At 47.4% G+C, this 25,629-nt stretch overlaps 1 protein-coding gene across 1 annotated transcript in view; it reads right to left on the minus strand.

Moving 5' to 3' along the window:
* EFR3B (EFR3 homolog B) overlaps window positions 1-22,049 on the minus strand; it is a 79,000-nt gene extending 56,951 nt beyond the window's left edge. The window contains exon 1 of the mRNA XM_066386334.1: window positions 21,841-22,049. Within this exon, the coding sequence (XP_066242431.1) occupies window positions 21,841-21,847 (7 nt within the window). The 5' untranslated portion in view covers window positions 21,848-22,049. The remainder of the gene's footprint in view (window positions 1-21,840) is intronic.
* Window positions 22,050-25,629: the final 3,580 nt, after the last annotated feature.

Here is a 25,629-nt window from a genome sequence, read left to right on the forward strand (position 1 = left end):
ACGGAAACTTTCATGCATGACAGTGGCTCAAAGAAGCTGCTGAGGCTAGGCTGGTTAGGGAAGACTTCTCAGGGGAGGGAGGATTTAGGCAGAGCCTTGGGCCTAGCAGGGACACATTCCACAGAGGAACTATATTGTCGTGTAGGTGTGGATTTGCTTTCGAATTAAGCAAAACTGGGACTATGAATTCTATGACCTCAGCGAGGCCCTGTGTTGGTTTCCTCGCTCATGGGATACAAGCAAAGCACCTAGCCTGAACTGGTACACAGTAGGCACTCCATAAATGCGAGCTCTCTGGTCCCTCCCCCCTAGCTTCATAAACAGTTTTCCTGTTGCTGAACTGTCATCATCATAATAATTTTTTTCCTTCTTTTCTGAGTGGGAGGAGGGGAGATAGAGAGACAGACTCCCTCATGTACTTGGACAGGGATCCATCCAGCAACCCCTGTCTGGGGCCATGCTTGCAACTGAGCTATCTTTAGCACCTAAGTCTGAGGCTCCATGGAGCCATCCTCAGTGCCCAGGGCCAATGCACTCAAATCAATCTCAAATGGAGTGAGTTGGCCCCAGGCACTGAGGATGGCTCCTTGACTTCTCCTCAGGTGCTAAAAAGAGCTCAGTTGCTGAGCGATGGAGCAATGCCCTAGATGGGTAGAGCATTGCCCCCTAGTGGGCTTGCCAGGTGGATCCCAGTTAGGGCACATGCAGGAGTCTGTCTCTGTCTCCCCTCCTCTCCCTGAATAATAATAATAAAAAAGAATGTGATTTGCCTCTTCAGGAACAAATATGGCCGAGTGTACACAGAGTCCCAATCAGCATCAGTGTTGAGTTCATGACTGAGGGCTAAGACCACAGAAGCTCTGACTGCCCAGGTGAGATCTCAGTCTTTGTCTTCCAGGGGAGGGGGAGTCATTGAGAGTTTACTGAAGAGGAGATGCGTCAGGATGGGAAGAGTCCATTAGGAAGACCAGCCAAGAGTAACCTGGCCAGTTGGAGTTTAGAGACAACGGAAGGAAGAAGGTCACCAAGAGAATGAGCAGGAACCTGGGCCAAGGAAAATAAGGGCCAGTGGCAAAAGAGGAAAGGAAGGAAGGACCTATGGGTGACACCGGGGTGAGAACAACCAGCAGCTGTGACAGCACAGGGAAGGAGGGGGACGTCCAAAGCTTAGAATCAGTGACACAAATGGAGACCTCAGTCCACACCCAGTGGCACCACATTAGCCACACAGGTTCTGGAAGCTGCATTAGAAGCTCACCCACCGTGGCCGGATGACAGTGTCAGCCACATCACATCACCAGCGTGGCGCGCAAGGTTGGAGGTGTACCGTGAGAAAGACAGTGGATGGCGGCCAGCTTATGAAAACCGCCACCTGGTGAAATCAAGGCACAAGCCCGTGAAAATTCCAGAGGACCCTGCAGGGAGCCTCTCGCATCATGCTTTTCAGATGGCCTGGCAGCATAAGCCCAGGATACACTCTCACCAAGGTGTTTGTAAACAAAGGAACTCTGAGTGAAACTTTGCCAGCTGGCTGAAAGGTATTTTTCATAAATTAGGCTGAAAGGTATTTTTCATAAATTACTTAAGTGCAAACCTCACTGGCATAACTTTGAAGGGTAGGTGATATCATGGAAAAATTCCTCGGGTAGTGTTGAATGAGAGACATCCACACTAAACTCCATCTGCAGCATGCCCCATGGAAATCATAATTAAATTAGGGCAGGGGAGGTGGGGAAAAGAAGCCGGCTGGACCCCCCGGAATACCAAACCATAGTGAATTTTCTCGTTTTTATTCCCACAGACACTGTTAGATATTCCAATTTCTCCCCAGTTGTAGCTGTCTGGGAGCCTGATTAGCAGGGTCTGTTCCTGCTGAGCCTCTGTTCTGTTTTCCTTTGTCACTTTCACTCCTTTCTCCCTTCCTCACTTCCTGGTTGGTTGCGGCAGGGGTAGGGGGACATTTCTAATGAAAGGATATTGTTACTTGCTGGTCACCACTTTAATCTCCCCCATTTTTGATTCCAGCTCAGTTATCACTCACTCCTACAGGGTTGAATTTTAAAATCACCACTGCGGAAAAACTTGGCATGGCATCTTTAACACTTTTTATTTCTATATGCTTTGAGATTGGGTTGGGTGGGGGGGAGCACTGGATAATATTAACTGTGCCCACCAGAAGCAAGTACCAGCTTTTGTCCAACTCCCGGCCACACCCCAGGCCTGGGTCTCCTCACTTTAGAAAGTGACTGATACAGGTCACACCATGAATCTTTGTTTTACTCAATAGCAAATACTAGCAAATATGGGCCTTTGAACCCAAAATCATCTTCTGTTTGTGCCCCAAGAGGGGTAGGGTGAACGCGGTTTGAGAAATCTAACTTAAAATCGAGATGCAGCACACCCAGGCTTTTCTCAGGTCTGCACCAAGCTCGGCTTGCGGATGAAGCCTGGCTGTGTCTGTCATCTTCAAATTGTTATTAATGTCTCAGCATTTTCCGAGTTTATCACAGCCTGTGTGATTAAAATCTAGGTTTCAGCTCCTTGGCGCAGGGAATGAAAACAAGGATCAGAGGAGAGCACGGCTGTCGATTTCGGACAAAATAATTATAAATATAATAACAGTCCCCAGGGCTATCTCAGCACAGGAACTGAGCAGCCCATCAGCCCTGACTCCCCTGTGCACAGTCAAGAACCAGGGTTGGGAAAGGCACGGGGCGGGGGCTTGGTAAGGATTCCTTTCCTCCCTTTGGTTCAGAAATCCAACTCACAGTATCTGCAATTGCCTGTGTGCACAGGAAGCAGGTAAGAATGGACTGGTGGCTTTGTCTGGAAACACCCTAAATGTTCATCAGTAAGAGACTGGCTACATGAACCAGGGACCCTCCTGTAGTGGACACTATGCAGCAGCTAGAATAAATAAAGCAGAGGCAATGAGCACTGCCCCGTATAGCTCTCCAAACATACTGCCAATTAAAAAGGAGGTGGCAGAACACACATGGCATGATGCCACGTTGTGAAACACTCTCAGGCCAAGCAACTTGGCATGTGTGGAAACAGGTGTATAAAATAAACTGTAAATGCACAAAGGCCCGTAAAGATACAAAATGCAGGGCCATGGGTGATCATGTCCAGTATGGGGACTGCACCTGGGGGCCTGGGGATGAGGGGACGAGATAGCCACTAGGATAGTCACCAGTCACCTCTGGTTAATTCAATAAAATTTAAAATTCAGTTCCTCGGGCACACTAGCCACATTGTATGTGATCAGCAGCCAGGCGTGGTTAATGGCCGCCCTCTTGGACACACAGAAAGAGGACATTCACATCACCATAGAAAGGTCCCTTGGACAGTTCTTTGAGCTTCAGTTTTTATTTTAATTTTCTCCCCCAACAGAAATGTTTGATTATGCATTTAATGTAAAATAAACATAATTTTGAATGTTTCTCCCATTTTCTCTTCAGGATGAAACACCTCACAAGATCTGATGAGACTAATTTGCTGTTCAAAAATTTGGAATCTAAGAGTTTAACATTAACACACACATTGTTTTCTGTACTTGCTCAGCTTGGGTCTTGCTGGAGCTGATTTAAAACCTGGGAGTCATTTCATTTATTCATGCACGCAAGCATGCATGCAACACAAACACATTGAATACATGAGACACAGTGGAAGATGAAAACTAATAGACTGCACAGTCCCTGTCCCCTCGGGCATGTGCTCAAGCAGCTATAACAAAAGGAAGTGCAAGTGTCACCTGAGCCAGCACATTGGGACTCAGAGGGTAGAGGTGTCATTTTGGTTGAGATGCTTCCTGATAGGTGTGGGGCGTAGATAATATGTTGACAAAGAAGAGAAAGGAGAGCATTCCAGGCAGTGGGAACAGTGTGAGCAAAAGCTCAGAGGAGCCAAGCACACGGGAGCAATCGGAGAAAAGTCCGTGGGCCAGTGTGTCTGGGGAAGTGATAGGGAGGGGCCAGGGGTGAGATGCCCCTAGTGCCAGGCCAAGAGGGAAGACCTGTCATTATATTAAATAACAGCCACTATCACTTTTTATTGTCCCTTAGAATGTGTAAGGAATCTGCTACCAGTGGACAGACAGATAGAGCATGGTGTGACCCTCCCAACAGGCTGCTAAGAATGAAACTATTCTGGCAGAGAAACAGGACCAGACCCTGAACTAGAAGTGTCCACCTGCGTTGTGACAAATGTGGGGGAGTCACACTGGGTGAGTGTGCAACATGGGTGGGCGGGGCACATGCAGCCTCTAGCTCCAGAGAACTGGTAGGTAAGTGACAAAGGAAGTCAGAACCAAAGCAGAGGCTTCTGACTGGTGTCTCACCTGCCCCAGAGCCAAGCGATGACATTTGGGATCACGGTAGAGGACCAGAGATGTGCTGCGCTGAACACAGGCTAACCTTGGCCCCTCTCCCCTCATCACATATGAAAGTCACCAAAGAGAGCTGACAGCTGAAGGGTGAGTGGAGGGACTTTCTAGGGGAGACATTTAGAGACAAAGGAATGGCAGAGCCCCACAGCATCTGCACAGCAAGTGGCTAAGGGAGGCCCAGGAGCACAAGGGAGGGGGGACCCAGAGGGCACCGTGTCATCACACTTTGAGGGGAAGGCGAGCCTCAGAAAGCGGGAACAGTCAGGAGGATAAAATACTGCGAAGGGAGAAGAAGGCGAAGGCCTAGGGCTCGGCTATCAGACCTCCACTGGTGACCTTCTGGGCAGGTTTTCAGTACAGGGATGACATTGGAACCTCAAATAGGGTAGGTTAAGTGGGGAATGACTATTAAGTGAGGAGGAGCCACAAGATCTTACCTTCAATGACTGCTGGCTTAGAAGCAGCATGAAATATGACGTGAATCATTTATTTAACAAGAAAGTAATGCTTGTCTTGTCTCTGCATCAATCATGGCGGACACACTGCTTTGGTAGGCAGAGGACCCTGGGCTGGGGTGAGCTTCTGAGGTGGCCCTGACATCTTCGGCTTCAGGTGTGCCCTTAGGACCCTGGATATATTTTGTAGCTTTGATGATAAAATTATCATCAACAGAGCACTATTGGCATTTTATTTTATAATTTCATCGATACTCACTTTATAAACTTGTTTATTAGCTTAAGTCGTGTATTGGCTACATGTATGGAAGGAAGTACTTTGTAGGCCTTTTAAGCCCAGGGGATCCTAATGAATGAGAGCAGGAACCTTAATATTTGTGTGTGTATCTCTCTGTAGGGTGTTCTGGGCTCAGGGTGGGAGTTCACTCATCTGAACTTCATCCATCAGAATACCTACTCCTCCCTACCATTAAGGCAGTCTACTTTTATTTTAACTACCTATGAGTTCTGGGGATGCAAAGCCTTCTAATAAATAATTCCTGCCCTCAAAGAGCTTGTAGCACAGAGAGTAGAATTTATCACATAAAAACAATACAGTGGTAGAAATTTCATTGGCAATTTTGTTTAGATTCGGAGCTAAGAACTAGAAAATCAGGAGTCGGGATTTACAACACATTGATGCTTTCTCCATTTCCACAATATGTCCAGTTTCCTAACGTGGCCACCAGGCAGCCTATAAAAAGCGGGCTATTCACCTCTAGCTTTCCAAATGAACACACAGTCTCAATTATAGAAACCGGAAGGAGCTTCATTGTGATGGAGCCAAACTGATTGAGAGCAAGTGAGAGAGCTTTAAATACACAGTTGAACAAAGCATATTTAAACCGCAGACTCTTAAAGGCTGGGAGTCCAAGATCAATCATTCAAAAGTCCAAGTCTATAATCAGAGAGTCTGTCACAGCACGAGCGGTGACGAGCGGTGGTGCCAGGACACAAAACGGGCACTGTGCCTGGAGCTACAAAAACTTAAAGCCAGGGGGGTTGCGGTGCCAGAGAGAAATTTCAGAAGCGACACTTTGGAAATTCAAAACGGAATCAAGAGCAAGCACCAGAATTCAGCAGAAATGCAAAAACAAGTCCTCAGTTGAGCCAATGAAAAATGCCAAGTAAGCGGCAGTCCAGGCACAGCCAAGACCCATTTTTAATGAAGCAGTTCTAGTGCGCATGGGTGTCCTGGATGTACCTGCACAAGAAAGGAAGGCTCTCCCAGCAGGTTCCGCCCGCTGCAAGGAGCAAAACACAGAACAAGCAAGCAGCTAAGATGACTGGGTCTCTGATAGCAGAAACCTAGCAGGAAGGGACAGCTCCTTAAAAAGCTCTAAACAAGGAGTGAAGAATGCTTCCAGCCAAGCAGTCCTTGGGGCCCTGTTACTGCTATGCTGTCATTTAAAAGGATCTGCTGATAGTAAAATATGCCTTCTGACCTTCCCTGTTAACATTAAGCTAACTTGAAGCTCTCGTTATGCATCAGAAACCATTTAGAGGCTGGAATGCATTATTTTATTTAACCCTCCTAACAATATTGAGGTGGGGTCTATTGTTCCATTTTACAGATGAGAAAGACGAGGCTGAGCTCAGTTAAGTAACTTATCCAAAGCTGCACAACTGTCACATGGGAGAGCTGGGGTTCAAAGCCATGCCTGTCAGAGTCCCGGTCTTCACATTTAGCCTCTGGGCGGCAAAGGAGACACTGAGATTTATTCACTTCAATGTGCCACTAGGAAAATAAATCAATTTTTAACCAGGGAGATATAGGTCTACATGCAGAGATGTCACCGCCAGCACATTTAGAAACAGGTGAACGATAAGGCCCTTAAAGGCCATGCATTCTCAGGAGAACGACAGCACTATGGACTGCGAGGTTCAGAAGCCCCAAGAGGAAGCGGGAAAATCAGTCCTGCACACACGCGGGGCCCTGCTCAGCTGCCAGTCCTGCCTCTGTGGGTGCTGAGACGGGCAGCGCCCAGGCCTGCTCAAACCGGGCTTTGTTCTGTAGTCCGAGGTCTCATTAGAGTCAGCAGTGCCTCAAAGGCCTGGCACCAGAGGGCCCGCTCTACGGACCCTCTGCCTACTACCCTGGCGGCATCGTCAGCCTCCCAGCTGCCAGAGACAGGCTGGACTTCCCGGGTCGGCTGCCTCTGCACTCTGCCCAGCACATACATTGTCCAGCAGCATGTGCCCCGGGCTGGCCGCTCTCAATGAGCGTGGCTACCAGGGCGCTGGGGACCATCCTGGGCACGAGCTCTGTGCTAGCTGGCCAGGTCCCTGACTGTCCTCTAGTGCTCTGCCTGCCAGCGATGCAGAACAGGCCCGCGATTGTTTGCAGGCATGCCTTTTTTTTTTTTTTTTTTTTTTTTTTACTTTTCCTGGGCTCCCTACTGTCTTATTGCAATATAATTAACATGCAATAAATGCACAGATCTTAGGCATTAAGTGCCTTGAGTTTTGACAACTGTTTATATACTGCGTAACACCACCCAGACAAGACATGGGCGTTTTGATCCCCTCAAGAAGTTCCCCTTTCCAGTCCAGCCCCCTCCCCCAGCCACTGTGTAGTTTCTGATTTCCATCATCATGTTTGTTTTTGCAGGTCTTCTTGCATAAGCATTTCTAAAACGTAATTAGAAGATCCGCGGGGCTTTGAAGGTGAAAACCACTTTTAATTACAGCTGTTTATGTGCTGCCACGATAATAATACATGCTCACTATACAGAATGCAAAATATACAAAATATGTTTTTTAAAAGAAAACATAAAAGTTATCTATGATCCTATCTCCCAGAAATAACCACTGTTTGTGTCCTAGTGGGTTTCTTTCAGGGCTAGTAGACATGCATTGATTATAAACTGGCTCCCTGGTGTGGCATTATTAGCATTTTTTTTTCTAAATAAATAAAGCTTGTTGCTGTTCACCTGAGAGTTGGCCTGTTAGTTACCTAGGTGCAAGGCAGCTCAATCCAAAAATCAGCCTGCAATTCAAGGCGTCGACATTTGCAGTTCAGGTGGGGCCGACATCTGCATTCACTGTTTACTTTCTGTTGTAGACTATGTCTGGCTTGCCTCTGCCCACGTGGACCTCAGTTTCACTGCTCAGAAGGATAATGACCAGCTCCTCGACATGCACCCCTCCCATTAACATACATAGCTGCCATTAACACAGACCACCCATACCATTGCCTCCAAATTTGATCATCATTCCTCCAGCCACTTTCACAAAATGTAATAGGTATGAGTCCTCCATCTTATTGATATGATTTTTTTCTTTATTAAAAAAATAGGGCCTGACCTGTGGTGGCGCAGTGGATAAAGTGTTGACCTGGAATGCTGAGGTTGTCGGTTCAAAACCCTGGGCTTGCCAGTCAAGGCACATATGGGAGTTGAAGCTTCCTGCTCCTCCCCCCTTCTCTCTCTCTCTCTCTCTCTCTCTCTCTCTCTAAAATGAATAAATAAAAATAATTAAAAAAAAAAAGAACATGTCTATTTAAAAAAAAAAAAAAATAGGCCCTGGCTGGTTGGCTCAGTGGTAGAGCGTCGGCCTGGTGTGCAGGAGTCCCAGGTTCGATTCCCGGCCAGGGCACACAGAAGAAACACCCATCTGCTTCTCCACCCCTCCCCCTCTCCTTCCTCTCTGTCTCTCTCTTCCCCTCCCGCAGCTGAGGCTCCATTGGAGCAAAGTTTGCCCGGGCGCTGAGGATGGCTCTGTGGCCTCTGCCTCAGGTGCTAGAATGGCTCTGGATGCAACAGAGCAACGGCCCAGATAGGCAGAGCATCGCCCCCTGGTGGGCATGCCAGGTGGATCCCGGTCGGGCGCATGCGGGAGTCTGTCTGACTACCTCCCCGTTTCCAACTTCAGAAAAATACAAAAAAAAAAATACCTCATAAAAGTAGAATCAGACAGTATCTGTCCTTTTGTGACTGGTTATTTCACTTAGCAAGATGTCCTCAGGGTTCATCCATATTTAAGACTGAATAATATTCAACTGTATGTAAATAACACATTTTATTTATTCATTTATCCATTGAGGGGCACTTGAGATGCACCCACTTTTGGCTATTTTGAATAATATATTTTTAAGGCCCTATTTTCACTACTTTTGGTGTATACCCGAAGTGGAATGACTAGATCATTTGGTAATTCTATTTTTAATTTGTTTAGGAACATTCATACTGTTTTCCATAATGGCTGCACCATTTTACATTCCCAGCAGAACACACAGGTTCTAATTTCTTCACACTCTCACCAACACTTGTTGTTTTCTGACTTTTTGATAATAATCATCCTAATGGGTTTGAAGTGATACATCATTGTGGTTTTGATGTACTTCCCTAATAACTAGTGATGTTGCATGTGCTTGTTGGCCATTTGTGTATCTTCTTTGAAGAAATGTCTATTCAAGTCCTTTGTCCATTTTTTTTTTTTTTTGTATTTTTCTGAAGTTGGAAACGGGGAGGCAGTCAGACAGACTCCCGCATGCGCCCGACCGGGATCCACCCGGCATGCCCACCAGGGTGTGATGCTCTGCCCATCTGGGGCGCCACTCTGTTGCAACCAGAGCCACTCTAGCACCTGAGGCAGAGGGCACAGAGCCATCCTCAGCGCCCGGGCCATCTTTGCTCCAATGGAGCCTTGGCTACGGGAGGGGAAGAGAGAGAAAGAGAGGAAGGAGAGGGGGAGGGGTGGAGAAGCAGATGGGCGCTTCTCCCGTGTGCCCTGGCCAGGAATCGAACCCGGGACTCCTGCACGCCAGGCCGATGCTCTACCACTGAGTCAACCGGCCAGGGCCCCTTTGTCCATTTTTAACAAGTTTTTTGTCATTGTTGCATTGTAGGCATTCTTTATATATTTTAGATACTAATCCTTTATCAGATATATGATTGCAAATATTTTCTCCCATTCTGTGGGTTGCCTTTTTACTCTGTTCACAGTGCCCTTTGGTGCACAAACACTTTACACTTTGATGCAATCCAATTAATAAAGGTGCTTTAAATAACAGTCCAGGTGGAACAGAAGAGCATGGCATTGGAATACAATACTCTCAGTTCTTTTCTTGGCTATGCCACTTAATGAGCTGGGTAACCTTGGACCAGGCTTTTAACTTCTTTGAGCTTTATTATTACCTGAAAATGGGAGAGGGAACAGGAATACCTACGACACCAGATTTTTGTGAATTTTTAATGTATGTAAAGCAAGAATCGTAATGCCCAGCACACAGCTCTTACCCACACCTAGTCTAGTCAGGACACACGCTGTTTGAATTAACAAAGGGATCACGATGGCCGTCTTATCAATGAGGAAATGGATGCATAGCCAGGTTACATATAGAGAACCTGAGATCGCAGAGCCTACAATACCATCTAGATCTTTTGAGAACTCCTGCTGTGAGTACAGCCCCAGCCTTTGCTGTCTCACCCATGCGACAGACCAGTCACTGTAGTCTAAACAATCTGCAGATGTAAGAACCGGGGAACCCTCAAAAGACCATGTAGTCCTGCTCTCCCAATGTACGAAGGGCGAAACTAAATTTGAAGGAGGTGGAGAATCTTGCCAAGATTTGCACAGCCACAGAGCCCGAGCCAGCCCTGCTGGCCAGCTCTCCCTCCCAGTGCAAACGGAAGGTCCTGAAACAGCAAAAGAAAAGCATTGGACCATGTCCAACCCCACCAATCCCACTCCAGACCACTCAGCCTTGTTCTTTCCCCATAGCCTATGTGGAGGAGACGAGGACATTCCTAGCCGTTCCATCCTCTCCTCCTGGGGACAAAACTTCTCAAGACAGACGTGTTGCCTGACCTGTGGTGGCACAGTGGATAAAGCGTCGACCTGGAAATGCTGAGGTCGCCGGTTCAAAACCCTGGGCTTGCCTGCTCAAGGCACATATGGGAGTTGATGCTTCTAGCTCCTCCTTCCTTCTCTCTCTCTGTCTCTCCCTCTCCTCTCTAAAATGAATATATAAAAAATTTAAAAATATTAAAAAAAAAAAAAAAAAAAGACAGACGTGTTTACTGAGTTTACCAGCTGCTGGGCCCAGGGCTGCTAGTAATACCAGGAACCTTCAGGAGTTTGATGGAAGCTGGGAAGACTGATTTTTTTCCCTCTTCCAGCTTGTCTGTATATAACCTTCAGCCAAGGTCAGCATCCCTGCTCTTCCACCCAGCACCCCCACTCTCCACCCAGCTCCTGGACCAAAGGCACACCAGGCTGAAGAGTGGTTGATCCGGGAACGTCCTCACCAGGTACCTGGACGCAATGAGAAGCAGACATTTTATGGCTTCTGCCTCCAGGGGCGGTCTCATCTTTCTTGTTTGGTAAAAGAATGATGCACAAATAATATGAATGGAAATAAAAATAAAGATATGCCTGTAATTATACCACTAAGTGACCTTCCTTTTAGAAGACAAAGCTTGTGGTGCTTATTCTGGACTCTACAAACCAAGGAGGAAATATGTGAGAATAGTTCTCTACCTGCCTTAGCCATCTCAGTGGGTAGACCAAGTGGCTATTTCTAACAACTACCTCCATCAAAGTCTGGAGGAAAAGTCAAATGGTTCTATTCCGGCAAATACTTTATTCTATACAGAGTTCTAATCAGCGTGGGAGGGCATATAAGGTGAACTGTTGCAGCTGTCACTACAGGATTCTTTCTGAAATCCCAACCCACTACCATTGGTACCCTGGAAACAGGGGCTGTTAGGTTTGTATGTATAGATGTATGACTGACACTTATAATTAGTGTAGAGTTCAATGCAAACATTTGAGCTCTTACTACATACCAAAGACCTCTGCTAAATGCTATAAAAAAATGAAGATGATTAAGATAGAGATTGTATCCTCAAGAGGTTCACAGATGCAGTGTATAAGGAGAAAAATGACATTCAGTGTGACTAATAAATGACAAAAATAACATCAAAGAATAAGATACAGTGGGGATGCAGAGAAGACTTGGCAGGAGGCTGCAGAGCTCTGGGATGTTTTCAGCATCCATCCACATGCCTCGGCTCTAGAAGCATCCTTCCAGCTCAACTAGTGAGAAGCACGGAGAGGCTGGAAAGGCACCATTCTATTGCACGTAATGTTCTTTCTAAGTGACCTTGTTCTTGTAATTTAGGGATTCTTTTTCATGTGATTTATAAATGTTACTCCATGTCAGGACAGGGAGAGAAGTCTTTCTGAGTAATTATGATGAAGTGTGGAGCTCTGCCAAGCTAAGAATCTAAGACTCCTGATTCCTGAATGCCTGAATTTATCTCGGTCCTTCTGGAGGGTAATGAGAAAGCCTTAGAAACCAGAAACCCTCATTCTAAGATTTATAGTCAGACCACAGGATGTACATTACAGCAACGGGCTTAAAAGTCTATATGGGTGTCTGACACCCATATTCCTAGATGTAATATGGAATTAATTTAGATATAAGCTACAACTAAACTATGTCAAATCTACTCAAATATTCAGTTAGAAATTCTTCTCTTATAAGTGAAATTTGCTGTTTGGCATAAGGCACATGGAATTGCCTACAGGCATGAAAGCAGTGTTTTAATCTCCCACAAAGCTCTGTGAACACATACTTAGGGGACAGTGGAGAGAACGGACTTCAACCAGCTGCATGAACTTGGGCAAATTATTGGACTTCTGTAACTCTGTGTCCTCGGCTCAACCATAGAAATAATGACCTCTACCTCCAAAGGGTTGTTCTGAGTTGAGGTAATGAATTGAATGACATGGAATAAACATTCCTAAATGCATAAGAATTTAGGCTGGTATAAGGATTTAGATAAAGATGTCACATCTGTCCTCTTTTTCACCTTTCTGGTGCAGGGGTGAGAGGGGCACAGTCATGGACCACCAAACTTGCAGATGGTCCTCTGGAGGACAGGAAAGTGCTGAGCATAATCAGCACTGCGGTTGTGTCCTCTCAGGGGCCCAGTCTACCAGGCTGACTTCACCGAGGTAGGGCCCAACATTGCAGCAGCTCTGCTTTTACGTAATCTTATCACTGGCCCTATATGTCTGAGGATTTTAACAGAGTCTAAATATGACCTCCCCATCCTTCTACGCAGGGACTGTCACTATTCCTGGAGAGGCTATGGCTATGCCCCGGAAGCATCCATAAAAATTGCTTGGATGGTGATAATATCACCTTTCTTAGGTACAGGGTTTTGTAACATAAATACCTGTATATAGACATTATCTCATTTGACCCCTCATTACGCAAGACAGACTAACTGTCCCCACTCTACAGGAGAGAGAACGGGCTCAGAGAGAGATGACCCAGCTGCATAGGGCTATGGCTAGAAAGCGGCCAGCTGGAACTTGGACCATTGTCCCTCTCTCACATACACAGCCTGGCCCTAACCCCACCTCCCAGAGGCAGTGATGGCCACATTCTGACTAGCTGGACCCAAAGAGCCAAGGAAGAGGTGTTCATTCACGGCCAAATGATCAGAGAAGCAGGAGCTACTCCTGCAGAGACCCCAACTTGTCTCTCCTGCAGGCCTAGCACTGACCATGGAACAGCCCTTTAAGAACACAGCCAGCCAGGCAGGTGTGTGACTGCTGGTGTGACAGCCCCCTGTGCATGCCTGTCACCTCCTCTTTCCGAAATGTCTGCTCCCACTTCCCTGCTGTTCCTGCCATCACTGGCTCTTACATTCTGTCCTCCATCCTCACCTACCTGCTGTCCTGGCTGCTCTCTTATTTATCCATTCTCACTTAGGTCCCCAAGGCTCTTCCTGGAGCCCGTTCTCTCTCCAATGAGCAAAACCAATGGTACACAGGGAGAGAATGGTCACAGGAGGCAGAGGGCCCCTGTTGACGGGCCTGGGACCACAGAGAAGGTAGTCGCCCTCGGTTCAGCCATGGCTTCTGTGCTCTCCTGTTCTTCCTAATTAATGTGCACATCTGTGAGATCCGGTGAGCTCTACAAAGGGAAGACCTGTATTCTCTGGAACATTTAGAATATTCCAGGGACGGCAGTGAGAGAGGGAGGGCAAGTCCACACTCTGGAACTGGAATGCTTAGGTTCAAATCCCAGCCCTATCGCAAAACTGTGCAGCCTGGGCAGGATCCTAAACTTCCCAGTGTCTCAGTCTTCTCATTGCTATCATGAGAGCAATAATCCCTAACTCACAGAATTTGAGCAAGAGGAAATCAGTTAATATATAAAAAGTGCTTGGAGTACTGCTGAGCACATAGTAGTGCACAATGAATGGGAGCTACGATCATAGTTATGGTATTGTGATTCACGATACACTTAAGCCCCAAATGTGCAGAGTGTCAGAAGTTATAAAAAGGCAAATTCTTTTTTTTTTTTTTTTCATTTTTCTGAAGCTGGAAACAGGGAGAGACAGTCAGACAGACTCCCGCATGTGCCGGACCGGGATCCACCCCACACGCCCACCATGGGGCGATGCTCTGCCCACCAGGGGGCGATGCTCTGCCCATCCTGGGCATCGCCATGTTGCGACCAGAGCCACTCTAGCGCCTGAGGCAGAGGCCACAGAGCCATCCCCAGCGCCCAGGCCATCTTTGCTCCAATGGAGCCTTGGCTGCGGGAGGGGAAGAGAGAGACAGAGAGGAAAGCGCAGCGGAGGGGTGGAGAAGCAAATGGGCGCTTCTCCTGTGTGCCCTGGCCGGGAATCGAACCCGGGTCCTCCGCACGCTAGGCCGACGCTCTACCGCTGAGCCAACCGGCCAGGGCCTAAGAGGCAAATTCTTTAAATGATATCTAGCTCAGTGTTCCTCAAGGTTGTTGAGCACCTGCTCTGTCCCAGGCAGTGCCCTAGGCCCTAAAGATGCAATAGGGAACACAAGAAATGAGTTCCCTGCTTTCACAGATGGTCTAGTGGGATCAAGGACAAGAGAAATGAGAGATTGTGATAAATGGCTGTGCAGTGAATTAGAATAAGACACGTGGACGAGTGTGACCAGACGACCTCTATAGATTGTAAAGGCAGGAGCAGCTTCTCCAGCAAACTCTTGGAAGACACAGTCATGGGGGAAGGAGAAATGGCAGCCACAGGCACCAAGGGGTGGGAGCCAGGGAGCCTTGGCTCCCAGCAAACCAGGCCAGAAGCCAAGAGCAAAGCTGGTGGCAATTTCAAAGTGAGGAATCAGAGCCCACAAACTTGCACTTGGAGCAGATTTAAGGGAACTATATTTTAAAAAGAAAAATCTAATTTAGACCAACATTGTAAAAACACTCTTTTTTTTAGGAGGAAATTCAGGGAGGAATTTCTGTCAGCTCTTAACATCTCAAAAAGCTGTATTTTTTATAGATGCTATGAGACTTGCAAATAACTCTCCTCTCTTTTTTTGGCCTACAGGAAGCTCGAAACCAAATTTTCAACAGGGCCTGCTGGCAGGCATTTTTTCCTGAAATAACTTTATTTTTTGGCTTTATTTCTTTCTGTTTTACTTGAAGATTTTCTTCGATTTGACCCCTTTATTTATTGTAGCACAGGTTGCATGTAAAATAGATGTACCAAATCTGCTTTAGAACAAATTAGATTATAACAAATTTTGAGCTCTAGGTAATCTTGCACCTATTTCAAAATACACCATTTTCTATATCTGCCTATATAACCCATATTTAATGGGCAGGGAATTTTTTTAAAGTTTCAATTCACCTATCCCACACCCCATTTCCCCCTCCCACCCAGTTCTACTGCCTTCTTTTTTCTTCTTTTTTTACAGGGCAAACATCTTCCATCGCATGCACATAACTGTAACTGGTCCAGAGCTCTGTCACTCTGTGGGCTCCTCCTGTGTGGCTGGTATCTAGCTCTCTGCTGTTCTTCACTTTCACATTCACTCGCCACCCCATCTCCACTCTACACAGTGCCTCAGCTTCACTCCCTGAAACGTTAGTTGACCAAATCAGCTCTTTAACAATGTAAAATCTCCAGCAGCTCCTATTGCTCACAGGGATAGGTGGAAATTCCTTATCTTGACATATCTCCTTCTCCATTACACAATTCTCCACCTAAACTCTGCCTAAACCCAGGTAGCTTCCTCCCCTAACTCTCCCTGGACCGGTCCTCTCTTTCCCCACCTCTGGGGACTTACCCTGGTGCCTCCACCTGGCCCACCCTCCCTCCTTTTCCTACCTAGTCAGAACCATCACAGATGCCTACTCTCCCCCAAAACCCTCCCAAAGAGGACCACCTTGAAGTGGTCTCTTCCACTTCAAGATATTGCTGGCTGATCGTCATTGAATGGTACTTCATCCCATTTTGCTCAACTTAACTTAAAGTAATTATTGGGCATTTTACAACCTGTTAGCCCACCAAGATTGTGATCTCCCTGGCAGAAAGGACTTTTATACATTTTTGTGTCCCCCCGTGATAACTTATATAGTATCACATATAGCTGACTACAAATACTTGATAGTTTATGTCTATTCCCCTTCAAGACACAAAACATAAAGCAAATGACAGGCAAATGGTCAATAGCCTCAATAAATAAAGTACACATGACAATGCACTAAAATGCAAATGGTTAAAAAACCTAGGAAGTGTTTCAATCCACTAGTTATAAAGAATACAAGTTGAAATGATCTAACTTTTCTAACTGATTAGCAAAGATTAGGGGGGAGGAAATCTCAATATTTAATGCTTTGAGAGTTCAGGAATACAGGTACTCTCTCAACTGCTAGTGGGAGTGTAACTGATACAAATGGAAAACAATTTGATAATATATAACAAATCTTTATAATGTTTATCTACCTTGATCAACCCATTTGGAGGCCTACAGCCTAGGGAGATGTTCCAGAATGTAGAGAGAGCCGTGGGTACCAGGTGCTTTTCCAGGGTTATAATATTAAATCTTTATGTACAACTTAAATGTACAATAAGGAAATGACACAGTGATTCGGTGGACTGTTACACAGTCATTAGAAAGGGCAGCCAGCAAGTTTTTGTTAACTTGGGAGGAATGCTTATATTCTAAAGTTAAGTAGAAAAAAATAGAATACAAAAATTATGTAAAATGAATAACTCCAACCACATAAACAAGTGCCCAGAAGGGAAGATATCAAAACAGTAAAAGAAGTCATACGTGTTTATAATTTATTGTATTTCTCAGATTTTCTGGGAGAATTGGGCATGTATCAGAAAAAAAAATGTTTTGTAAATTAGATTTTCCTTTTGCTTGATATAAGAAACAGTTTCACAAACAGTTACAAACGTTATTAAGCTTATGCGACATAAGATGGTTCCTCTGTTCTTTTTTTGTGAAAAAAAATTTAAGAAATAGAGAGGGAAAGCGGAGTTACAGAAAGGGAAGGGGCTGGCGGGCAGCTTCCCCATCCCACGTAATCTCTGCTGTGGGGTGGGCACTGTCATCTCCGCAGGGCCAGGGAACAGGCTCCGCAAGGCTGTCATCTCCGCAGGGCCAGGGAACAGGCTCCGCAAGGCTCAGGCCCCAGGGTGGCTCCCACCGCACCCTCAGCAGCAGCCTTGGTTAACAGACAGGATCCCAAAAGAGAGAGAGGAAAGGGCAAAAGCAGGCAAGCACGAAACCCCAGTGCTAATTTATACAACATTAAGGGCTGGCTTTAGTGGATGGGATTATGGGTGGTTTTTCCCCACTACTCTCCTTTTGAGATTTTCTCTCTGGTGATATTAACTTTTTATTTTTATTTACGTGCAAGAAGAAAAACTGCAATTGTTCAAATTCATTGAATTATGAGCAGCAAGAGAGAGAAAACAGGCTCTACTCACCCTGCCCCCTCCTAAGAATAAAGGAGTTGGGGGCAGGGGGACTCTGAAGGGAAGGCGAGGAGGGTGGAACGTGTGTGTGTGTGTGTGTGTGTGTGTGTGTGTGTGTGTGTGTGTGTGTGTGTGTGTGTGTCTCTGCATGGGGGAGTGTGCAGGGAGGGCAGGAGGTTGGAGCGCGTGTGTGTGCACGTGTATGTGTGTATATATGGATGTGTGTGGCTGTGGAAGTCCCCTTTGATGAGGACAGCATGACCAACGGAACTTTCTGAAAAGGTGACCCTTTGTACCTTGGGTAGTTGGCCCCACACCATCCACAACAGTCACACTGCATATATGTGCTCTGTGAAGCACATTTAGACACAGTTGTATGCCATCCACAACAGTCATACTGTAATGTGCTCTGTGAAGCACACTTACAGACAGTTGTGCATATTGCCGTTTTCCCTAGTCAGCATGCTCCATCACAAAGCATGCAGCACCGACAGGCAAGAGGGACTCATCAGGGCAGCTTTATAGAGGGACCGAGCCACACAGACTAAGGGTCTGGGGAAATCCTTTCCAATCTCTCCACATGGCCGGCGGGCCTAATTCTGGAGGGTGGCATTTTTCAAACAGCTCTGCCTCACCTCACCGGGTAAGTGGGATGCTCTCAGGCAGGACCAGCATGGTTCCATCCCCGGGGAGAGGAACAGGGAAACTTCTAGTTATATAATTCCAACACAAAGGAGACCAAATGGGAATCCACTTTTGTACAGAATTTGCCCACAATCTTCCTAACCTGGTGCTTTTCTTTTTCTAGGTTTCTTCCTTGTCAATCTGTGCTCATAGGTATAAACAAGATTGTGGGATGTCACCTGTGTCCTTTTGGACAGCCATTTCCAGCAAGGGACTGGGGCTTAGAAATGAGTGAGAGATGAGGAGGCAGCTGGGCTGAGTTCAGTGACTTACGTCGTGAGCTAGGTCAAGTTGACTGGTGTGTTTGAGGGGGTGGAAGGCAACACCAACACACAGCTTCCAGAGTCGGCAGAGAGGAAGAGACAGGGTAAAGGCCCAAGACCCCCGCAGGGGCCAGGGTCTTGAGCAGTCTGCCTTGTGAAAACTTCTCCTGAAGCCCCACCATTGCCAGTGCCAGGCTTTGAAGTTCACAACCAACCTGGGAGGGGGATGGGTGCCCAACCATTTTCTACTGAGATATCATTCCAAGAGATGAGCCCACTTGCCTACGGTCACATACCCATGACTCTGTGACCTGCCTCTTAGACTGAGATGGGCGGACCTCAGGTCTAGGATTCTTTCTGTCCCAGATAGCACTGAGTCCTCCTGCAAAGACAAGGGACCCTTATTCCCCACAGACAGGAGGAAACAGATGAAGGAAACTGAGGATACAGGAAGACTGAGTTGTCAGGAGCAGAGGTGAGGTAAGGAGGGATCAAGAGGTGGGGACTGGAGTTAGATTACACAAATTCATAACAGATCAAGTCACCAAGGTAGGTAGTCAAGGGACACCATTACCTAAAGCTCTTAGGTGACTTGGCTCTTTAGTGGGGGGCGAGGGGCTCGCTGCTCATCAGTTAATAAAATACATTGTGGCATTTTCTTAATGAGACTCCACCCAAAGCATTGGGGGTGGGAGGGAGGCACACTGATCTGGGAAGTCCCTGTTTGCATTTTGAACTGTTGCATCTCACTGTGTTACCTTGGACAATTCACTGGAAAATGTGGGGAAATAAGAATGAAACATAAGAGGTCTGTGATTCTATGCTTTTCCAATTTCCCTATCCACATCTTTTTTCCTCACTCTATTGACTCTGAGGAAAGAGTTATTGCAAGCACCACACAGTCAGACCCTTTCTTTTCATGAAAGTAAAAAAAACAAAACTAAAAAAAAAACCTAAAATCTAGGCCAGTGGTAGTCAACCTGGTCCCTACCGCCCACTAGTGGGCATTCCAGCTTTCATGGTGGGCGGTAGCAGAGCAACCAAAGTATAAATAAAAAGATAGATTTAACTATAGTAAGTTGTTTTATAAAGATTTATTCTAAACTTAGCGAAAATCCGACATAAAGTACTTGGTAAGTAATTATTATTATTATATGCTTTAACTTGCTATAACTCTACTTTATAAATTTTATAAAGTAAAGTTACTTCCCTACTTTATAAATCACCATTACTGTGGAACCAGTGGGCAGTTAGAAAATTTTACTACTAACAGAGATACAAAAGTGGGCGGTAGGTATAAAAAGGTTGACTACCCTGATCTAGGACAATGAGTCCTCCTCCTGGAGAGCCGGCTCCCTCTCCCACTTCCAAAGACAAAGCTTTGCCCTACAGTGAGACACAATGATAATCTCCCAACTGACACTGGTGTGACTTTCCTTTGCTGTGGTCCACTGCCCAGAGGATTCCCACTATCATCTTTCTATGAATCTCTTAGTGTGCAGTACCATCTCTGTTTGCATCTGGAGAAATAAATATTGTAAAAAAGAAAAATCTGTGAGTATTTGAAAATAGTACCCAGATATGTTAACTTTCAATTCTTCCTTGGCTTACTTCATATAGGAGAGGCACACGGGACCCCGACACTCAGGTATCAAACTGACTGGGAACAAATGCCACTAGGTGGCCCAGCAGAAACTAGGGTTTGTAATTCGCACCCATCCTGATGGGCCGTCCTAACTCCCTCCCCACTGCAGGTGCCCTGCAGTCACATGTTTTTGTCAAGTGATCTGCAGCTTCAGGCTGCTTACTCTGCAGAAATAAGAGGGGGGAAAACAGATAGTAAGAAAATATAGCTCTCTCCTGGGACCTTACAATCATCTCACTTATAAAACACAACTGCCTATTACCTTCCCCCAGAGTCTCCATGGCCGGCCGAAGAGGCTCTGAGGTCAACCTCACCTCCCACCTCGCTGCCCCCTTGGATCATCCAAGAGAAATAATACTTACTGAGGGGGGCTTGCTGATGTCTTGACCTGGTTCAGAAATGCAGATGCATTATCAACTAGGAAGGGAAGGAGATTGATTGAAAGTTTCTCTCTCTCTCCAAATAGTGAGGCCCATGATTGCTGAGCCTATGCACCAAGCTCTCAGCTTCCTCTGCCTCCAACAAACTTTGTGACTCACAGTGTTTGCAGAGTGAGCCAGCTGAGCAGCCTCAGTGACAGGTTACATTGGGAATGTCCTCTTCTCCCAACACTCACCCCCCAAGTGACCCCTGAGCCCCCACCTGGCAGTGGAGGTGGGAGGTGAGAACAACTCCAGTTCTTTTGCTGGACCTAGAACTGGGTTCTGATGGTATATGTCCATCTAGATCCTTTCACTTTCTCTCTCTCTCTCTCTCTCTCTCTCTCTCTCTCTCTCTCACACACACACACACACACACACACACAGCATTCAGAGTGTTCAGATGCTCTCTAATGCAGCTGATTTCTAGACTAGGCTGGGTCTCCAGTGCTCCACGTATTAGAGCTGCAATGTGGGACCCAAAGTGCTCTCTTTTCTTCACCCACACTGCTTCCAAAACCAGAGGCATTGCTGGCCAACGTTAAAGCAGACCAGCGCATCCCGAGGGTCTGCTGAACTGTTGCATATCAGTTGAAGGGAAGGTGGTGGAAGAATGGAAGAGTAGTCGGGGACAGACAGAAAGTGGCTACCCAGAGCTGCGCTGCGCCCTCAGCAACGTCTTCTTCCTCCATCACTGCGGAGGGCCAATCTGGAAGTTCGGGAACCTGGATTCCATGGCCGGCAGGGGCAGGACCGGCTGGCTCCCCGGGGGCCACCCCCCTCAGCTGGGCATAAGGCGGGCAGCGAGAGCCACCCCCACCCCCAAATCCGGGACCCGCTTCCTGCAGAAAACTCCGCGGCACCACCCGCTTTTGTTAATTCTGCAATTACTGTCACACATGACCACCTTCACCAACACTCTTGTCTGCTCAGCTCCGAGGGAGACCTGCTTTACCCAGAGCCCAGCGCTCGGGATAACCCAGCGGACGCTCCCCGACGGACCAACGCCCACCGCGCCAGCGCCTGCAAACCACCCGCCGGAACGACTCCGAGCACCGCAGGGTCCCCGGCCCTGGGCATCTTTGTCCTCTCAGCACAGATGCGCGCGCACAGAGCGACAGAAAGAGCCCAGCCGGGCTCCGAGTCCGCGTCCCGTGGCCTCGCCGAGGGACAAAGGTCCGCGTCCTGCAAGTTTGCGAGCCCGCAGGCAGAAGCCTCCTTACCGTACATCTCCGCGAGGCGAGCGCCTCCCGCGAGGCCGCGTCCCCTGCAGCCAGCCCGCGGCGGCGCCTGCTTTTCATTCACCCCCGGCGGCGGATGGCGGCGGCCGGCGGAGGCCGGCGGGGCGGGAGCCGAGCGAGAGCCGGACGCGGGAGGGCCGGAGCCGGGAGCCGCGCGCCCAGTCCGCAGCCAGGCTGAGCGCGGCCGGCCTCCGCTCGGGTTTCTGGGCAGGGCGGTGCCGAGGGGGGAGGAGACTATGCTAATAAGACGTCCCTCCCCCGCGACTCGGCCACCGCCAGGCCGCCGACCCCCGCCCCGCCCGGCCCCGCCCGGCCCCGGCAAGTTCCCGCCCTCCGCCTGCCTCCGCCGGGACACCCTTCCATCAACCCAGATCCTAAGATGCGCCTTCTCCCAGGCTGTCGCCCCAAGGTGCTGGGCGGCGGACTTTCCAGCTGCAGCGGTCCCTTGGCAGAGTCACCCACCCAAACTCCCTGCTCCTGTTGAAACGCTCAGGCCATTAACCCGTGGACCCCATGGTAAGCAGGGGCGCTGGAAGCCGCAGGTGGACCCCTGCCCCGGGTTTCTCCAGGGTGAGCCAGGGGCGCAAGGAAGACGAATTGCAGAATAAGCCTCCACCCTGCCCTGGCCCCCTTAGCTAACCCCCATTCTCTAAGCCCTCAGCTGTGTCCCTCCCGGCCACTCTGACCAGATGATTGCTACCAAACGGCGTCCTTCCAGGGCCAGGTATGCAGAACATCCCCCCCCCCCCCCCCCGCCCCGCCCCAGGTGCTGCAGGAAGTCAGTTTGCTCTTTCTCTCCCAGAGTTATACGTGTCATTCACAAGCCTCAGGGCCGGGATCCTCTCCACCTGAACTCCAGGGCTGGCTGCTCCATCTTCTTTGACTGTATGAGAAGCAGACCCAGAGGGGCAGAAGGTTCACACCGCGCACTCTGAAGACATCTAGCCCAGCTCTGAGCTTTCCTGAAGCTTCTCACCTAGCCTCCTCTGTCACACATTCACCTTCCAATATCCACTCTTGTTTCTCCTCTTGCCCTGCGGTTGATGTTTCTACTAGAAGTTAGGGAGGGGATGTAAGGTCTCCCATTTTACAGAAGAAGAAACTGAGGTTGTCAGAGGTTGGTTTGTGTTCTTTTTCCTGGATACAAAGCACCTTGTGTACCTCAGCTTCCTGCAGGACTGATGGAAAATTGATATAAAACCTACATGACAGTACACAGTGGGCACTCCCATATTTATTTGTTTTTTTCCTTCTTCACCCAAGGCAGGGGCAAAGCCAGAGAGAGGATCCAGATTGCTGGGTTTTTGGAACAGAGGCCTCTATGTTGTACTCCAAACCCATGTTTCCTGTTTCTCTCTGTCCTTGCCACCCCCACCCCCCCACTTCCTTGCCGTTTCCAAGTTTTGTTCCTGTTCTTTCACCTCTTTCCCTCTCTTAGTAGCACATGGGAGTCCTGGACGCCCCCCAGGGAAACCTTGGGAGGGTTCCTGGAACTCACATTTAGACCCTTGGATGATTCACACAGTTCTGTCTCTAGGTCAGGTGGCTTTGAGGTCTGTTGACAGTCACATCTCAACCAGGCAGAAAGGAAAATTTAGACACTAGCTTGGTCTGGACATTGAAGATACTCCCACCCTACAATCTGTTCAACACAAAATATACTCATTATTCACTGGTGTCTGCAGCACAGTGGGAGATGCAATGTCTTCAGGAGTGAAATGTTTGGCAAGGAGCACAAGACAAATACTGATAAAAACATTAGATGAAAAGAAAGAATACAGTAAATTGTTCATGAGAGGCACAGATCTCTATTTAGACACTCACATGGCTGGTAGGCTAATTCATTCTTTTTTTTTTTTTACAGAGATAGAGAGAGTCAGAGTGAGGGATAGACAGGGACAGACAGGGACGGAGAGATGAGAAATCAATCATTAGTTATTCATTGTGCATTGCGACACCTTAGTTGTTCATTGATTGCTTTCTCATATGTGCCTTGACCATGGGCCTTCAGCAGATCGAGCAACCCCTTGCTTGAGCCAGTGACCTTGGGTCCAAGCTGGTGAATTTTTGCTCAAACCAGATGAGCCCATGCTCAAGCTGGCAACCTCGGGGTCTTGAACCTGGGTCTTCCGCATCCCAGTCCGATGCTCTATCCACTGCACCACCGCCTGATCAGGCTAATTCATTCTTTTTATGAAATATTTAGTTATCACTCCCTGTTATGTGCTAGATACTGTGAAAGGTACTCAGGAGACATGAAAAAATTATATAAAAATCTAATAAGTTCTACAGTGGAGGCTCGTAGAAGGAGTAGGGTAGAGTTTCATTTAAAAAAAATCAAGATGGGCTTTGAAGAATGGGCAGAACATTTCTCAATGTGAAAATATCGTGTAAATAGTTCCAGCCAGAAGGACTATAGTTTGCAGAGGTCAGGATGGTAGAGGGGAGAGAGTAGGTGAGCCACAGCCTAGAATCCACATGGCTGGAGCAGAGGAGGACAGGGAGCAGAGCAGAAAAAGGGAGGCTGGAAAGGTCATGTGGGGCTGTGTTAGGAAGTACTGGAGTGCCCAATCCAAAGGCTTCTGTGTTAAGTGTAGGGTTGCCATATTCAGCAAATAAAAACACAGGATGCCCAATTAGATTTAAATTTTTTAAAAAGTCACAATTTTTGATATATGTTTTATGCAATATTTGGGACATAATTATATTAAAAATGTTTTACTACTTATCTGAAATTCAGAATCAGTCCAGGTTTTATCTGACAATTTTATTAGTGCCATCTTTTTAAGGTTGTTCCTGGATCTTCATGACTGATCTAGGCCCAGAGTAGTCCTTCTCCCTCCCCCAAGTCTGTGTTCCCAAGTAGATCTCATTGGTATATGGCTCCCAAAGGCACAAGAATGGAATCACTCTCGCCAGCCTGCAAGATTTGGCTCAGGGCTTTGGCCAGAGGGCTGAGGTCCCTCTGGACTCAGTGTGTTCAGTGGTGAAGGACTCAGCTCACACCCAGCTTCTTTGAGGTATAGCCAAGGTGTTTAGATAACATTCATGCAGGAAATGGTGCTGCCAGAGAAGTAGGGGTGTTGCTCCCACATGAGGAAGCTGAGACTTGGGGAAGTACATTCTTCTCACAGTTTAAAACAAAAGAGCAGAAGCCAAGGGTCCCCAATATATTGAAGAGTGTAACCAAGAAAAGACACCGAGCAGGTAATCAGTTATTTAGGTAAACCGTGGGAAGAAGAGAAAGTCGGAATTGGGATCCCTATCTTAAATAGGTTCTTACTTATCTACAGAAACCTAAAACACAGCGATGGGTATGGCAGGAAAAAAAAGTGGAAAAGAAAGAACATCTCCTGCGTGCCCACTATGCCACAAGTTCTGTGCCAGGCACCTGACACAGGTTATCTTATGCAATGCCTCACTAACCTTGCAAGGTCAGTACTGTTATTCTCATTTCACAGTTGGGAAACTGAGGCCAGAGAAGCAAGACAGCTCTCTGATAAGTAGTCAAGCAGGAAATTCAAGCCCAAGACACTCTGCCAAGACCCATCTTCTTTTCTCCACAGCATGATGCCCTGCAGCTCACACTGACATCCATGTAACAACTGCACTTCCTCGTCTACCTGCATTTGCTTTCCTTCCGCATCTATATTTCACTCCCCCATTACCTAGGTTTGGAGGGTAGAGATTAAAGAAGGTCTCAGGCTACCCAGACCAAAGCAGGTGCTCTAATTTCCACCCCACCCCACCTCCTAGAGGCCATCATCAGTG

Source organism: Saccopteryx leptura, chromosome 5 (assembly GCF_036850995.1).
Source record: "Saccopteryx leptura isolate mSacLep1 chromosome 5, mSacLep1_pri_phased_curated, whole genome shotgun sequence".
NCBI lineage: Eukaryota > Metazoa > Chordata > Mammalia > Chiroptera > Emballonuridae > Saccopteryx > Saccopteryx leptura.